The sequence below is a fragment of the Mercenaria mercenaria genome, chromosome 8 (genome assembly GCF_021730395.1).
Source record: "Mercenaria mercenaria strain notata chromosome 8, MADL_Memer_1, whole genome shotgun sequence".
Classification (NCBI taxonomy): Eukaryota; Metazoa; Mollusca; class Bivalvia; order Venerida; family Veneridae; genus Mercenaria; species Mercenaria mercenaria.
In genome coordinates this window covers 32,138,088-32,156,834 of record NC_069368.1, presented here as the reverse complement: position 1 = coordinate 32,156,834, position 18,747 = coordinate 32,138,088, and the positions used below count along the sequence as shown (strand labels likewise).

Sequence of the window (18,747 nt, the reverse complement as noted above, 5' to 3'; positions counted from 1 at the left end):
GTAAAAGCCAATGGGTTCTATTTGTCCTAGCAGGAAGCAGCTCTGAAAAAGGATGATACAGTTTTAGGTCATTCTATAGTTTCTATTTTAACATCATTCTATAGTTTGTGTTTTAACCTCGTCCTTCAGTTGCGTTTGACGTGATTCTACATGTACTGTTTGTTGTCATTCTGGGTTTTTTTTATTATTCTTCTTCTACAGTTTTTAGCTCACCTGTCACAAAGTGACAAGGTGAGCTTTTGTGATCGCGCAGCGTCCGTCGTCAGTGCGTCCGTGCGTGCGTAAACTTTTGCTTTTGACCACTCTAGAGGTCACATTTTTCATGAGATCTTTATGAAAGTTGGTCAAAATGTTCATCTTGATGATATCTAGGTCAGCGTCGAAACTGGGTTACGTCCGGTCCAAAACTAGGTCAATAGATCTAAAAATAGAAAATCATTGTGACCTCCCTGGAGGCCATATTTTTCAATGATCTTCATGAAAATTGATCAGAATGTTCATCTTGATGATATCTAAGTCAAGTTCGAAACTTTGTCACGTGCGGTTAAAAACTAGGTCAGTAGATCTAAAAATAGAAAAACCTTGTGACCTCTCTAGAGGCCATACTTTTCAATGGCTCTTCATGGAAATTGGTCAGAATGTTTACCTTGATGATATCTAGTTCAAATTTGACACTGGGTTACGTGCCATTAAAAACTAGGTCATTAGGTCAAATAATAGAAAAACTTTGTGACCTTTCTAGAGGCGATATTTACCATGGAATCTGTATGAAAGTTGGTCTGAGTATTTTTCTTGATGATATCTAGACTAAGTTTGAAACTGGGTCAACTGCGGTTAAAAACTAGGTCAGTAGGTCTAAAAATAGAAAAACCTTGTGACCTCCCTAGAGGCCATATTTTTCAATGGATCTTCATGAAAATTGGTCAGAATGTTCAACTTGATTATTTCTAGGTTGAGTTTGAATCTGGATCATGTGCGGTCAAAAACCAGGCCAGTAGGTCTAAAAATAGAAAAACAATGTGACCTCTCTAGAGTCCGTACTTTTCAATGGATCTTCATGAAAATTGGTTAGAACGTTCAATCTGATGATATCTAGGTAAAGTTCGAAAATGGGTCACATGAGCTCAAAAACTAGGTCACTATGTCAAATAATAGAAAAAACGACGTCATACTCAGTTCAAAACTGGGTCATGTGGGGACAGGTTAGCGATCCTGGACCATCATGGTCCTCTTGTTGTTTTGACGTAATTCTATAGATACTGCTTAGCGAGATTATATTGATTCCGTTAGACGCTATTCTATAATATATAATAAATTATAGTTTTCGAGTGGACGTCATTCTATAGTTTGAGTCTGACGTGATTCTACAAAAAGTGTTGTCATTCTATGGTTTCTGTTTTGACGTCATTATATAGTTACTGCGTAGCAACATTTCGTTGTAACCGTTTTACGTTACTCTATAATATCTCTTGTTAACGTTTTATTGTCATGCTATAGGTTGTGTTTGACGTAATTGTATAATTATTGCTTGTTGTCATTCTATAATTTCTGTTTTGACTTCATTTTGATAGCTTTTGTTTTGTAGTTTTGCCGAAGTTTGAGGTTACAGTAACGCCACCTAAGTACCTTCTACCTACGACAGAAGATATCCACGTAAAAGTATGTGCAAAGTAAGTTTTACATTTTTATTATACTAAGATTATTTGCAGTGGCCATATTGTGCGATTGTTTTTCAAAGGACATAAAATTCCGTTGAACTTTTGCATGCATCTGAACTATCAAGTTGTTTTTCAGCAACTTTATGTATTAGACGGAAGCTTCTAAAAATGTTTCCCAGACATCAAATTTACTTAAATAACCGAGAATGTATCTCATGGTTGAATTATGGCCCTTTTTCGACTGATTTGACTGAAAAAAAATTGGTTGAAATTTTGCTTGCAACCAGCTACCAAGATGTTTCAGTTACAACTATATAATTGAGCCGCACCATGAGAAAACCAACATAGTGCATTTGCGATCAGCATGGATCCAGACCAGCCTGCGCATCCGTGCAGCTTGGTCAGGATCCATGTTGTTCGCTAACAGTTTCTCTAATTGCACTAGGCTTTGAAAGCGAACAGCATGGATCCGGATAAGACTGATCCGCAGGCTGGTCTTGATACATGCTGGTAGCAAATACACTATGTTGGGTTTCTCATGGTTCGGCTCATATACTGGAATGGAACTTTGCATCAGAAGTTCTCATCCTACGTATTGCAAAACTAGAGAACTCTCGGATAAACTAAATCACCTTATGGCTCTTATTTGACTTAGAAAAAATTGTTGAAAATTTCAATGTAAGTTGTTTTCATTGCCATCATAAAATTTTAATTTGCAATAAATTGTGTTTGGATAATTGCTACACATACGAAAGGTTTTATAGTCCGTTTTACATCTAGTTTTTTTTTTTTTTTTAGATACACGTACGGAAAGCCTGTGAAGGGTCAGTTGAAGATGAAGGTCTGTTATAAGTATCCATATTCCTATTACAATCGGGAAGAAAGGGAGTGTGCGAACATTATAAAGACGGTAATCATTAACTGATTTTTGTTAAGTCATGTTGTGATTGTTAAGTTTAAATGAAAGGCCTTGTGTTTATTTCAAACTCTGGCGGGGATATGGGTACATCCTTCAGATAGACCATCGGCAAAAACGCTAGTGATTCGGAGGTAAGTGACCTTAATAACCCGACCACAGAAGGTAAAGTTCTTAAAAAAAGAAAACTAACGTCAGACAGCCTGAATTGCAAAGCCATTTTTATAGTAAAACACTGCGTCTAAAGGGGAGTGGTCTAGTGGTTAAGGTGTCGGACGTTCAACACGGGGTTCTTGGATTTGAGCATCACCTTGATTACGAACACGCCTTCTCGTATAACACCAGTACTGGGATTTCCAGGTAGCGAACTCGAGAGTGGTTAAATTTAGTTTGAAGATGTCATCACAGTAAATTAATATAAAATAAGCCACGTTTAAACTTACTTAATGTCACATCTGACAGTTTCCTTCTAATGCATTGTTTCTCACTTTTTAACATGACGAATAAATTATAAATAGAATAGAATTAAAAATAGCCAACAGAAACTATAGGTCTCTGCGCCCGCTTGCCTCAATTTCAAGCTTGATAATAGACGACAAAAATACTGCTCAAGGAGGATAATTTTATATAAAAAAAAAAGGGTAGACTGAGTTGTTTTTTCCTTATAGCATTTATAGAATGACTTGTCGGTCTATAGTTAAAACGTTTGACCAAAAAGTCATTCAATTACTGTATACTATGTGATTATGCGCATTAAGACTCCCTATCATATATAATATCATAATATATTTATTCATTTACAGATTGATGGTTGCGACGAATTCTTCATAGATGCTGATGATTCTATTAAGCTCGGTCACAGAAAATACGGGTCATGGGGAACGTTAAAGATTGAAGCAAACGTTACAGAAGACGCAACAAGTAAACTATAATAACTTCTGTTTTGGTCCCCTACCGGTTGAACATCGGAGGGGACTGTAGGACAGACGTTCGTCCGTCCGTCCGTCTGTCCGTTCACAAATCTGGATCCTTCAGTTGCTCAAAATGTATTCAAGCTAGCTTCATAAAACTTGGTATGTGAATAGAAGGCAGTATGTTTAGTATGCACGTGCATGACTTATGATCATAGGTCAAAGGTCAAGGTCACTACTGATAAAAAATGTTTCTGCTCCAGAACTTTTATGTGCATTGATGGATTATCAAAGTGCTACATACAAACGTTCCCTATGGTGTGACAATGTGTCAACACATGATCTATGCTTGCCGGTTAAAGGTGGAGGCCATCAATAGGGGCCTTCTGTATTGCAACTGCAATACACGGTCATTTGTTGATATTAAGCTTCATAATAGACATGAGGAGTGTTAAAGATTGCTGCCAACTTCACAGAAACCTAATAGGTATAAGTTAATAACTTCTGTTTTTGAAATTAAACTTCGTTTTTATTCACCAGCACTTAAAAACGTCATAATTGTTACAGTTCGTAATTTGTACAGAAACGGCACAAATGAATCATTCTTGCATACCTCTAGCTAAAATAAAATCTGTGAAAAGATTCGTTTGAAGCATAGAACGTAACCAAGCTACATATAAAATTTAAGCAGACTCGGTTGATCATGTCTGTTAATTGGAAGCAATAAAATGTGCAACACCCCTCACACCTCCCTAGCACCGGCTTAAGAGGAACTCTATTATCCATGAACATTGTATGGACTCCGTAATCACAAAGGACCAGAAAATATAACAGCACTGAATCCAGGCAATGGCAAGTATTTGTACTTCTGCCACACGACTACTTAAACGTGCCCAAGTAAGACAAAAATCAAAAGCAGGAATTTTTTGTGCGACAACAATCTCCTAAAACTGGTTTCTTATAATGTTTCAGATATTGAGCTATCCGGTTCATCGGATGGGCCTCACCTGTCGTTTTACCCTCTCAATCTAAGAATGGAAGATGATTCAAATAATTATTTCAAACCAGGATTTCCTTACCATGGTAGGGTAAGTATGAACCATTTTTATTCCTGTGTGAGACTTGATCGTGACGTCATTTCCGGCTACAATGTAACTCCAAAGACCAATTGACAACCAGTTTACATTACTATATCCAATCGATAGGGATATAGAGATTTTTCTAAGATTATACCTCAAGTCTCTAAGACTCTATGGAAGTTGAAGCTTTACACCCACGCATACAGACAAACACTGTCAGTTACAAATGAATATAAAATCGTTAGAAAGTTGTAAGCAGGTAAGCGCTATGTTTAAGAAATTGGCGGCTGTAGCATTTTACTGGTATCCAAAGATATGTTTTGCCTCTTAATATGGCCTTGAAATTATGAAGCTATTACGGGTGTGGGAATTTAGCAAGAGCAACCAGAACAGCCAGAGTAGTCAGAAACCAACCCTAACACTAACTCTAACCTAACCCTAACCCTTACCCTGGCTACTCTGGCTAAGTTCATGCATATAGCTATTACTTGGTATCTTATAGATATAAAATATACTTGTTTATGTATATAAAAACAAGATAGGCATTTTATGTATATAAAAACAAGATAGGCATTTTCATTTGAATTCATCAAATGGTCGATATGATACCCGAGACGAACCAGGGAATCATGGTAAACATCTGGTGTGCGAGAATAAGTACTTTATACTACACATTCATACATTTTTAGGTAAACACAGTATGAATATGTAATTCTGCTAAAAATAGAAGTTTTCTTAAGAAATTGCAGCAAACTATATATGAAATTTATTTTTCCTCACAGCTTTACAGACACAATTAGTTAAAGTTAAATATACATGTGGTTTTTGTAGATTTAAATCAGTTTCTAAATGATGAACTGTTAAAGTAAAAGAAGAGCAAAATATATCTTTAATAAAAGTGTGGACCTATTTACCATTTGATATATATATTTACCTTAAGTAGTGACAAATTTGTGCATGAGTTTTCGACTGTGTGTTTCCTTTAAATGTCTCAAGGAAGCAAGTAAGTTTTCTAATTTTTTTTCTTGGACAGTTAATGTAGCAGACGACATACATCTGATTATTAAAAGTCACAAGTCTTGTTTATTTTATAGTTAAAAATGAAAATATCCCGAGTTACATTCATTCTTTGCACAAGAAATAAAACTCATTGTTAAAAGTTATGTTTGATATTGTCTCCAAAACTGTTTTAGATTGTAGTAAGTTTAAAGAATTTCCTGTCTAGAGTAGCAGACGATCTTCGCCAGTGCATCGGTTTATGCTTACCACAATGAGCTATTATTTGGAAATTCAAGCTTTATGTTTTACATCAGGTTATAGTTACGAACCCCGACGGGAGTCCAGCCATTGGTGAGCCTATTCGGGTAGAAGGAAGCACGTATGACTCCAAGTTTAACTGGGTACAGAACTTTACCACGGACGATAACGGAATTGTACATTTTGTCATCACTGAATTTGAAAGTGGTATAGGAACATTAAATTTGCGCGTAAGTAACAGAAATCTGCTTATTCAAAAAATTAAATTACCCCGAAGACAAAAAAAAACCTATAATATATATACAGTAAGTGTGGGCGGCATCAAAGAGTCCCTACTTACCTGAAAACTCTTGACTGACCGTTGGGTATTGCTGCAATGTATATACTCTTCCAAAAAACAAAGCTGATTAATTTGTATGTATAGATCCCGCCCGATCACACAAACGATAACATGTTTGATAATTATGGTTTTCCTTCATTAAAGCGTTTCAATACAAAAAAATATTGTGTAACATTACAGTATGCACTTAACTTCTATCATTGACAAACTTTTTGAGTTCAACCATGCATGACAAGCATAACAATCTAACAACAATATAAACATGTTGTCGTTTAAATTATCGTGCGGGAGTAATATTAAGATTGGCTTGTTCAAATAACAAAAGAATACTTTACAAGTAAGTACTTAAAAGTACTTAATTTATTTGTACAAAAAGTCTTAACCTTTTGCCTGCTGGCGGCAAGAGATTCTGCTTTGCGGCCAGTGCAGACCAAGATCAGCCTGCACATCCGTCCAGTCTGATCATGACCTGCACTGTTCGCCATTCAGTCGGTATCTTTTTGGTAAACACCTCTTTTAACAGTTAATGGTACTGTCCAAATCGAAAGATGGACAATTCCATTATAGAAAAGCAGGGTATGGGTTACAGGAACACAGTAGTATATTCGTTGACTTTTTTAGAATAGTTAAGTCAGGTAAATCGGTTTTTCTCCAGGCGGACGCGATTGTTTATGATGATGACAAGCGGTACACATCAGATGAATTGTATTTCCGCACATATACTCCTCAAGCCTATCTCCGACTTACCAAATGGTTCTCGCCGTCCGACAGTTATTTATATATTCCCGATGTTGACCAGGCTGTCGAATGCAACTCCATGCTACCCCTTGATGTTTTCTATACAGCGGAAGTTGGAGCGGACTATAAATTTATGGCAATTGTAAGTAGAATAGATTCTTGCTTATAAATGGGACGCTTAAATCTACATTTATCAGTAACCATACATAATTTAACTTGGCAATCGGAAAATTACGTATTTTCCAACAGTTTCCGGTTTTTATGGATACCCAAATCCGACTAATGCCGAATTGCCGCAAGAGAATATATAATCATGTGAAAAAATACCGAGAGTTATCTCGGGTCTGTTACCTTAAATTTGCTGCCATAACTTCAAAAGGTAGAATTTATCTTCATACGGCAGTTCATAATGATCAGATTATAATTTATGACAATTGTTGATAATTAAAAAGACGAAAGAAAAAAATCTGGAATAACACATGGCCGATTGAACATTATTGCTGATTAACTTCTATTTATGTTTCTTAAATTCTATGATCGTACTGATCATAGCTTTATAACACCAGATGGTTCACAAGTTGTCTAAGCGTTGAATTTTACGCAGAAACAATGGACGAATGACACATTTTCGGTCTTCTAAGCCTTTAATGAATTTCTACTAAATATAGACCGAATCTAGGGAAATCGGAAGGTGCACTAAGAGCGTAAAAGAGTCTGTTTCTTAGAACAAAGGTTCATTTAGCTGATTTTTTTTTCCTTTTATTCAAACGTTTATGTACAGTGCAATAGGAAAGAAGACTTTTGTCAGTTTTTAGCTCACCTGAGCCAAAGGCTCAGAGTGAGCTATTGTGATCACTCACCGTCATTCGTCCGTCCGTAAACTTTTATTTTAAACGACATCTCCTCATAAACCGTTAGGCCAATTTCATCCAAACTTCACAGTATTGTTCCTTGGGTGAAGCTCTACAAAAATTGTTCAAAAAATTGAATTCCATGCAGAACTCTTGTTGCCATGGCAACCGAAAGGGAAAACTTTAAAAATATTCTTCTCAAAAACCAGAGGCCCTAGAGCTTCGATATTTGGTGTGAAGCATTCTCTAGTGGACCTCTATCAAATTTGTTCAAATCATGACCCCGGGGTCAAAATTGACCCCGCCCGAGGGGTCATATGATTTTACATAGGAAAATCTTAAAAAATCTTCTACTCAAAAACCAGAAGCCCTAGAGCTTAGATATTTCATATGTAGCATTGTCTAGTAGACCTCTACTAAAGTTTTTCAAATCATGATCCCGGGGTCAAAAGTGACCCCGCCCAGGGGTCACTTGGTTTTACATAGATTTCTACAGAAAAATCTTCAAAATTTTCTAAAAATAAACCAGAAGGCCTAGAGCTTAGATATTTAACATGTAGCATTGCCTAGTGGAACTCTACAAAATTTGTTCAAATTATGACCCCCGGGTCAAAATTGACCCCGCGCCAGGGGTCAATTGATTTTACATAGAAAATCTTCAAAAATTTTCTAAAAATAAACCAGAAGGCCTAGATCTTAGATATTTGACATGTAGCATTGCCTAGTAGACTTCTATAAAATTTATTCAAATCATGACCCCCGGGGTCAAAATTGACCCCGCCCCATGGGGTTACTTGATTGTACATAGAAAAATCTTCAGAATTTTCTAAAAAATAAACAAGAAGGCATAGAGCTTAGATATTTGACATGTAGCATTGCCTAGTAAACCTCTACAAAATTTATTCAAATCTTGATCCCCAGGGTCAAACTGACCCAGCCCCAGGGGTTACTTGATTGTTCAGAGGGAAATCTTCATAAATTTGCTAAAAATAAACCAGAAGGCTTAGATCTTAGATATTTGATATGTAACATTGCCAAGTAGACTTCTACAAACTTTGTTCAAATCATGACCCCCGGGATAACACTGACCCCGCCCCATCGGTAACTTAATTGTACATAGGAAAATCTTCAAAAAATTCTAAAAATAAACCAGAAGGCCTAGAGCTTAGATATTTGACATGTAGCATTGCCTAGAGGACCTCTACAAACTTTGTTCAAATCATGATCCCCGGCTTTAAATTGGCCCTGCCCCAGGGGTTACTGGATTATAGGCCTACATAGGAAAATCTTCCAAAAAATGTCTAGAAATAAACTAGAAGGATTAGAGCTTAGATATTTGGTGTGTAGCATTGCCTAGTGGATCTCTACCAAGTTTGTTCAAATCATGACCCCGGGGTCAAGCTTAAATACAAATCTTCATAGCAACCATTTAACCAGGTGAGCGATATAGGGCCATCATGGCCCTCTTGTTGAGAATATCGCATCATAAACATAGCTTATCGGTATTAAATAATTCAAGAAAAACTGCATATTCAGAAAGTTACTTCTTAAGAAAAAACATGCTTATTTTCATGAAATTATACGGGTCAGTTTTTGAAAAATCGGCCTAGGTCCTTACGCAACGCAGTTCCGAGTGAGTCGCTATGCAACGTATTCAAGTGGTTACCATTCTGTTACTTACATTCCGAGCTTTATTCCTCATAAAAAGTCGTTCTGTCCTCACATAAAATATCCTTTAAACTTTCTATACCGCCATTCTAATATGTATTTACTTTTTTAAAAACTCTACACATATTTCAAATATTCGCCACTCAAACAACGTTGGAACCTCCTGATCTTATAAAGTTTTGACCACTGTTTGATTATAACTTGTGTTGTGAAACAATTTTAAACTTGATAAACACTTGTTCATAAAGACGAAAACAAGTTGTAAGTAACCGCGCCTGGTAATACTGTGTTGCAAATAAGTTATTTCAAATGGATTCCAGACTTAACTTTTGATGCTGCTTATCTAGGTGAAGGCAGGCAACAAGATAACATACACAAAGGAGACAAAAATCAAAGCAGAAGACAGTATTTATAACATAGAAATCCTCAGTGTCGACGATAGCATGATTCTTCAAAAGGAGTTGAAGCCAACTCGTAAGTCTAAGCCACTAGTGAAAAATTTAAACATTTGTCAGAATATTTAAGAAAATGCTACAATCTTAAAATTTCTACTAATTTGTAGAGACGGTGTCTTAATTCTTAAAAACAACTCTTTACTGCAGTAGTCTTGTTATTTTCAAAAGTAAGTATACTGGCGTCACAAGCAGCGGAAGTGGAAAGCAGCGGCGGGTCGGGTTTCAAACCTACTTGAAGCTGGGACTTTCAGTTCAAACGCCCGAGCTGTGTGCATAACATCGTGCACGAGTAAAGCTCAGTGAATTCAAACATCTGTATCTTGTACTAGTCTCAAGAAACTAAAAGACTAAATTTAAGGAGACGTCCATATCGGCAATAAACTTTAACATGCAAACACACACTTCCATGCACTTTCTCTACTGATCGTAGCACATTTTACAATCAGTGAAACATTTTCATTACAGGATTATCGTCTGCTTCAATGTTATTTCAGCTCCTCCAACCTTGCCGCCGCCACCACCACCTGGCTCTTCGGAGCTACCGCCACTGCCAGAACTTCCGCCACTGCCAGAACTTCCGCCAGAGCCAGTGCCTTTTGATGGAGAAGAATTGGAACCCGTATTTGAAGAAGTTATTGTTCCAGAAACTGCCCAGATCCTTGGGGATACCGGAGAAAATCCTAGAAAGAAGAGAGGTTAGATTACATAATAATTGATTATCAATGAAAAGGAACAGCTTCTGACTTAACCCGTCGGCGTCGGCGTCCCGATTTGGTTAAGTTTTTGAATGTAGGATGGTGTCTCATAAACCTTTTTTGGGGAATAAATTAGAACTTCACGGTTATTCACTGTGATAATGTCTTCCATACGTGTCTTCCGTCCGTTCGTCCGTTAGTCTGTCCTTCGTCCGTTCGTTAAATTTTATGATAGTTTGGCCACTTCTAATAGAGCAGATTTCCACCAAACCTTACAGGTGTGATCAGTGTCAGTTTTGTTATCAAAGCGTATTTTGTTGGCACGTTCCACTTCAGTAATTTGCAATGGTGTTATGACCCTTGATAACTAAACTTTTATGATATTTCGGCCACTTCTGTTATATGATAGGGAGGAATCCAACAAACCTACAGAAGTTGTCAGTGTTTAGTGTTTTTGTGCAAATAAAAAACGTGACCTGGCTCTTCGAACTCCACCGCAGAAAGAACGATACCACGAGGTTATTCTGATGACTCTGCTATGACGTATACAAAAGTAGAATGGTACACCAAACCAACATGCCCAGATGAGTTATCTCCCATCTAAAGTCTCCCGATAAAAACATCTATTTGAAGACAAGCTTAAAACAACTGGACTTATTTTGATTATTTTGAATAATATAGGCATTTTCCGGTTCAGTGATTTTCAAGGTAGTTAATGCCCTTTATTTTCTAATTTTATGATATTTTGACATCTTTACTTTCACCGTTGGACATATTTCCACCAAACCTGAAAGGAGTTTTCAGCGTAAAGCTGTCTTTCATGCCATCCGTATGTTCCGTTTCTTTGATTTTCAGCAGAGTTGTGTCCCTTGATTTGCCAAAAATGTTTAGACTACTTGCTGTGTGTGTGTGTGTGTATATATATATATATATAATTTCATCAAACCTCACAAATGCTTAGTGTGAAGCTTGATTGTGCATATCATCGTGCAAAATAATGCCCCTTATTCAAACTCGGCATATTTTTAAAGTTTTTCAACGTAAGCTTGTATCTGAATTGAAACTTCATACGCTTGTCCACTACGACGATCTTACTAGCATTGTTCATGTTCTATAACTAAAGTTTGGTTAAAAAGACTTAATTGTACACGTTTACACATATTATTTTATTTTCATCTTGCATGAAGAAAGAATTAAAAGCGGTGTTAAATTATGTATTCAGATAAAAAATATATAATATTATAAAATTTACTAATTTAGTATTAGGAACCGACGTCGATGAGGGACAGGTGTTTTAAAGTGAAAATCAAGCACTCAACCACGAAAGCCACGTATCCCCCAAAGAGTTTGATATCATGTCGTTTTAGAAAACACACTCGTACAAAGTTTGAATAACAGAAAAAAATTCATTTGTCAAAGTTTAACAACTCGCATCGTCTATGAATACTTGCTCAAGAGGGAATAGAGATTATAAAACCTGTTTTAACCGGAAACATCCCTAAACCGGACCAGTTGTCTGCCAAAAAAGAATGTTGTTGGATTAGAGAGGTTTCGATTAGTGCATACTAAAGCTGTACTGAATTTATTTTTTATTGTTGCAGAGGCAATGCCAAACTTAGTTGGATATTTCAAGCTTGAAGTTCCTGTAACCCAGGACATGAGTCCAAGTGCGAAGGTTTTAGTGTTTTATATGAGGACCGACAAAGAAGTCGTTGCATCATCGTTGGAATTTAAGATAAAGAGCTGTTTCAGAAACAAGGTGTCTACATTTTATGTTTAGTTTAAGTAAGGTTAGACATATATCCAATATTTATATCCGCCTAAAGTAAAACCTTGTCCTTATTTACAGGAAACATTTCATTAGCAAATAAAGTTTTATACACAAACATTGCTGGATCTTTTTTGTGAAAGAACTTCTTTGTATTGATTACAAGACTATCAACTGTGATATTTAGAATGGTAGTGTTAGTCTTATTATCATTGATATCATATATAATCAGGTTACGATGTCATTCGATAAAACAACGATGAGACCAGGCGCTGATGTGAACTTGAACCTAAGTGCGAGTGCAAGTTCCACCTGTTTTGTAGGCATGATGGACAAGAGTGTGAGTCTCCTCGCTGGCAACAATCAGCTAACACCGAGTCAGGTAAGACCTGCTGCCGTCAAGCAAAAATCTATGTCAGTTGTGACATCATCCGTAATTTATGTTGGTGACGTCTTTCAAATATGTTTGTCTCTCTGTCACTTTTTAACATAGGACTTTTGTGAAAGCTTTGCATGTAAGCAAATTTCTCATTACCAACCCTATTGAATGCTTTCAAATTCACCAAAGGTCTGTGACAATTTGAGGTGGTCTAACAGAGAAAGCTTATATTTTGTCAATGTAATAAGGTAATAATCTAACATCATAGATAGCATAGAATATCCGACTTATCTGTAATAAGTTACTATTGTACAGGACCAATATAGTGTATCAGATTTACCTGTAATAAGTTACTATTGTACAGGACCAATATAGTGTATCAGATTTACCTGTAATAATTTAACATTGTATAAGATCACTGTAATATATCGGACTTACCTGTAGTAATTTGTTATTACGTTAGACCACTATATTTTAATAACCTAATATTATATTTGCCACTGCCCTGTAATAAGTTACTATTGTACAGGACCAATATAGTGTATCAGATTTACCTGTAATAATCTAACATTGTATAAGATCACTGTAATATATCGGACTTACCTGTAGTAATTTGTTATTACGTTAGACCACTATATTTTATCGGACTTACTTGTAATAACCTAATATTATATTTGCCACTGCCCTGTAATAAGTTACTATTGTACAGGATCAATATAGTGTATTGGATTTACCTGTAATAATTTAACATTGTATAAGATCACTGTAATATATCGGACTTACCTGTAGTAATTTGTTATTACGTTAGACCACTATATTTTATCGGACTTACTTGTAATAGCCTAATATTATATTTGCCACTGCCCTGTAATAAGTTACTATTGTACAGAATCAATATAGTGTATTGGATTTACCTGTAATAATTTAACATTGAATAGGATCATTGTAATATATCGGACTCATCTGTCACATTTTTAATATTTTACAGCATTGTAATGTGTCAGACTTCCCTCTTGTATTTGGTTTACCTATCCTAACTTAACATTTATGGACTCCGAAATATGCCAGATTTACCTATCATTATCAGTTTTAAAGTACTTGACCTTCCTTTCAAGAATAAAGCCATACGTTACGACATTTTTATTGTTTCTGCAATACAGGTTTTTGAAAAGGTCAAACAAGTTTCACGTCCGTATAACTATATCAGTTACTGGCAAGAAGACAATGCATATTGTGAAAAAAATGCTCCGCCAAAAGGTAAGTAGTTCATTTTCGGTCAAGGGGTGATGTATTCCAAAACCAATAACTATATATGTAGGTTGATTGACCATTTATTTTGTATCTTAAACTTTCCATTGTAAAGTTATTTTAAAACGTGTTAAAAGTAACCCTCATTTTCACGATTTCATGTATAAATCTCGAACCAAAAATTCGAAATGATGATATCTATTCTCTACAGATTGAAATAAATGTTTAGAAAGTACAAATCAGCGGTTATGTTATCAAATCTATTGTCCGAAAACGAAGACATTTGCATTTAATCATTCAGACATTTCATTCCTCATTTAATAATTGAGAGACCAAAGGAAATATTCCAGACTAATATGCATAAAAAATTGTTTACAAGCGTTTTAGGATGCCTAGGGTACCTAATATGTAATTACCATAAGGCCTTGTAATTTTATCTGAACATGAATGCATACATAAGATCAGTGTACGAGACTGATTTTAGTGTTAGTGTGAGGTTTGCTCCTCATAAACCCGTATATATCATGTGTGAGAGTGATGTCATAAACCGTATATACTGTTTGTGAGGTTTACTTGCTATAAAACGTATACCGGGTATAGTGGTTATGAGGCTGACTTTCCATAAACCGTATTTACTGTTAGTGAAATTAGCTTTCCTTTATCCGTATTAACGGTTTGTGAGGTTTGCTTTCCATAAACCATATTTAATGTTTGTGAGGTTGACTTGCTATAAATCGTATTTACTGTTTGCGAGGCTGGTTTGCCATAGACCGTTTTCAAAATGTGTAAAGTCTGGTTTCAATGAACTTTGTTAACTTTGTGAAATATTGTCATTCCGTTAAACGTATTCATTGTGCGTGGGTTGGCTTTCCTTAAATCGCATTTACTGTTTGTGAGGTATGCTTTCCATCAACCGTATTCACTGTGTGTGGGTTGGTTTCCTTAAAACACATTTACTGTCTGTGAGGTTGGCTTTCCATAAACCGAATTTAGTGTTTGTGAGGGATGCTTTTTATAAACCGTATTCTGTATGTGGGTTGGCTTTCCTTGAAACACATTTACAGTTTGTGAGGTTAGTGTTTGTGAGGTTGGCTTTAAATAAATTGTATTTACTGTTTGCGAGATTGGCTTTCCATAAACCGTATTTACTGTTTGTGAGGTTGGCTTTCCATAATCCGCATATACTGTTTGTGAGTTAGGCTTTCCATCAACCGCCTTTACTCTTTGTGAGGTTAGCTTTCCATAAACCGTATTTACTGTTGTGAGGTTGGCTTTCCATAATCCGCATATACTGTTTGTGAAGTAGGCTTTCCATCAACCGCCTTTACTCTTTGTGAGGTTAGCTTTCAATAAACCGTATTTACTGTTTGTAAGTTGGCTTTCCTTTAACCGCATTTACTGTTTGTAAGTTAGCTTTCCACAAACCACATTTACTATTGGTGAGGTTGGCTTTCCATGAACCGTATTAACTGTGTGTGGGTTGGTTTTCCTTAAACCACATTTACTTATAATAAACCATATTGACTGTTTGAGATTTTCTTTCCATCATCTGCATTTACTATTGTGAGGTTGGCTTTCCATTAGCCGCATTTACTGTTTGTAAGTTGGCTTTCCATAAACCGCATTTACTGTTTGTGAGGTTGGCTTTCCATCAACCGCATTTACTGTTTGTAAGTTGGCTTTCCATAAACCGCATTTACTGTTTGTAAGTTGGCTTTCCATTAACCGCATTTACTGTTTGAGCTGTTGGCTTTCCATAAACCACATTAACTGTTTGTAAGTTGGCTTTCCATAAACCGCATTTACTGTTTGTAAGTTGACTTTCCATAAACCGCATTTACTGTTTGTTAGGTTGGCTTTCCATCAACCGCATTTACTGTTTGTAAGTTGGCTTTCAATCAACCGCATTTACTGTTTGTGAGTCTGGCTTTCCATAAACTGCATTTATTGTTTGTAAGGTTGTCTTTCCATAAACCGCATTTACTGTTTGTAAGTTGGCTTTCCATAAACATCATTTACTGTTTGTGCGGCTGGCTTTCCATAAACTGTATTTTCTGTTTTTGAGGTTGGCTTTCCACAAACCGTATTTAATGTTTGTGAGGTTGGCTTTCCAGAAACCGTTTTAACTGTTTGTGAGGTTGGCTTTCCATAAACCGCATTTGCTGTTTGTGAGGTTGTCTTTCCATAAACCCATTTACTGTTTTGAGGTGGCTTTTCATAAACGTATTTACTGTTTGTGGCTTGGCTTTCCATAAACTGTATTTACTGCTTGGAGGTTGACTTTCCTTAAACCGTATTTACATGTCTGTGAAGTTGGCTTCCAAAACCGCATTTACTGTTTGTGAGGTTGGCTTTTTATAATCCGCATATACTGATTGTGAGGTTAGCTTTCAATAAACCGCATTTACTGTTTGTAAGTAGGCTTTCCATTAACCGCATTTACTGTTTGTGAGTTGGCTTTCCATCAACTGCCTTTACTCTTTATGAGGTTAGCTTTCCATAAACCGTATTTACTGTTTATAAGTTGGCTTTCCATAAACCGCATTTACTGTTTGTAAGTTGGCTTTCCATTAACCGCATTTACCGTTTGTGAGGTTGGCTTTCCATAAACCGCATTTGCTGTTTGTGAGGTTGGCTTTCCATAAACCTCATTTACTGTTTTTGAGGCTGGCTTTTCATAAACCGTATTTACTGTTTGTGAGATTGGCTTTCCATAAACCGTATTTACTGCTTGTGAGGTTGACTTTCCTTAAACCGTATTTACAGTCTGTGAGGTTGGCTTCCAATAAACCGCATTTACTGTTTGTGAGGTTGGCTTTCTATAATCCGCATATACTGATTGTGAGGTTAGCTTTCAATAAACCGCATTTACTGTTTGTAAGTAGGCTTTCCATTAACCGCATTTACTGTTTGTGAGTTGGCTTTCCATCAACCGCCTTTACTCTTTATGAGGTTAGCTTTCCATAAACCGTATTTACTGTTTATAAGTTGGCTTTCCATTAACCGCATTTACTGTTTGTAAGTTGGCTTTCCATTAACCGCATTTACCGTTTGTGAGGTTGGCTTTCCATAAACCGCATTTTCTGTTTGTGAGGTTGGCTTTCCATAAACCTCATTTACTGTTTGTGAGGTTGGCTTTCATAAACCATTTACTGTTTGTGAATTGGCTTTCCATAAACCGATTTACTGCTTGTGAGGTTGGACTTTCCTTAAACCAATTTACAGTCTGTGAGGTTGGCTTCCATATAACCGCATTTACTCTTTGTGAGGTTGGCTTTCTATAATCCGCATATACTGATTGTGAGGTTAGCTTTCAATAAACCGCATTTACTGTTTGTAAGTTGGCTTTCCATTAACCGCATTTACTGTTTGTGAGTTAGCTTTCCATCAACCGCCTTTACTCTTTATGAGGTTAGCTTTCCATAAACCGCATTTACTGTCTATAAGTTGGCTTTCCATTAACCGTATTTACTGTTTGTAAGTTGGCTTTCCATAAACCGCATTTACTGTTTGTAAGTTGGCTTTCATTAACCCATTTACTTTGTGAGGCTGCTTTCCATAAACCGTATTACTGTTGGGGTTGTTTTCCTAAACCGATTTACTGTTTGTAAGGTTTGCTTCCTTAAATCACGTTTACTGTTTGTGAAGTTGGCTTTTCATAAACCGCATTTACTGGTTGTGAGGTTCGCTTTTCATAAATTGCATTTACTGTTTGTAAGGTTGGCTTTCGAATAACTATGTGGGTTGGCTTTCCTTAAACCACATTTACTTTTTGTAAGGTTGGCTTTCCATATACCGCATTTACTGTTTGTGAGGTTGGCTTTTCATAGACCGCATTTACTGTTTGTGAGGTTGGCTTTTCATAGACCGCATTTACTGTTTCTGAGGTTTGCTTCCTTAAATCACATTTACCGTTTGTGAGGTTGGCTTTTCATAGACCGCATTTACTGTTTCTGAGGTTTACTTTCCATAAACCGCATTTACTATTGCGAGGTTGGCTTTCCATAAACCGCATTTACTGTTTGTGAGGTTTGCTTTCCTTAAATCACATTTACTGTTTGTGAAGTTGGCTTTTCATAAACCGCCTTTACTGTTGGTGTGGTTGGCTTTCCTTAAACCACATTTACTGTTTGTGAGGTTGGCTTTCCATAAACTGCATTTACTTTTTGTGAGGTTGGCTTTTCATAAACCGCATTTACTGTTTGTGAGGTTGGCTTTCCATAAACCGTATTTAAACTGTTTGTAAGGTTTGCTTTCAATAAACCGTATTTACTATTTTGAAAAGCATCATTCGATTTGAACGGGGCCTTCAAAATATTTTTCTCAAGCATGGATATGTTTTTATATCCACAGGACCTGAAGACTACTATTCGTATTACACTCATTATTCATCAGAGGGCGTTGATGCAATACAAGCATTTAGGGTAAGATATTGCGTTGATAGTTTGTCTTGGGTATCATATGACCGGTTGGGAACGTGCATGATACCTTATCTCTATTGATATATTGATGACGTTTGTGATGAAATTTCAACACAGTAAACTAGACATTCGTTTAAAAAACCGTGTCAGCATCGGAACAGATTCATACTCCACTTTATTTCACTAGAAGGTTGCTAGTCTAAGAGCAAAAACTCATACTTAATAAAAGAGTATCGATCTGTGTCGGTGTCAGTCAATGTAGTGGATACGATATGACAATCGGCAACTTTCCTATTCTCCGTATGTGACTTCGGCATTCTCTGTGTTTTACGGAAGCTCGTGTGTACGTCATCTTCGAGTCCG

At 36.4% G+C, this 18,747-nt stretch overlaps 1 protein-coding gene across 5 annotated transcripts in view; it reads left to right on the top strand.

Annotated features, from left to right (window-relative positions):
- LOC123565426 (pregnancy zone protein-like) overlaps window positions 1-18,747 on the top strand; it is a 70,446-nt gene that overhangs the window by 7,155 nt on the left and 44,544 nt on the right. For all 5 annotated transcript variants that reach the window (XM_053549686.1, XM_053549683.1, XM_053549684.1 and 2 more), the window contains exons 6-17: window positions 1,586-1,670; window positions 2,457-2,568; window positions 3,378-3,495; window positions 4,458-4,573; window positions 5,878-6,051; window positions 6,817-7,041; window positions 9,766-9,892; window positions 10,368-10,568; window positions 12,170-12,327; window positions 12,569-12,718; window positions 13,876-13,972; window positions 18,317-18,387. In XM_053549686.1, the coding sequence (XP_053405661.1) occupies window positions 1,586-1,670; window positions 2,457-2,568; window positions 3,378-3,495; window positions 4,458-4,573; window positions 5,878-6,051; window positions 6,817-7,041; window positions 9,766-9,892; window positions 10,368-10,568; window positions 12,170-12,327; window positions 12,569-12,718; window positions 13,876-13,972; window positions 18,317-18,387 (1,634 nt within the window). The remainder of the gene's footprint in view (window positions 1-1,585; window positions 1,671-2,456; window positions 2,569-3,377; window positions 3,496-4,457; window positions 4,574-5,877; window positions 6,052-6,816; window positions 7,042-9,765; window positions 9,893-10,367; window positions 10,569-12,169; window positions 12,328-12,568; window positions 12,719-13,875; window positions 13,973-18,316; window positions 18,388-18,747) is intronic.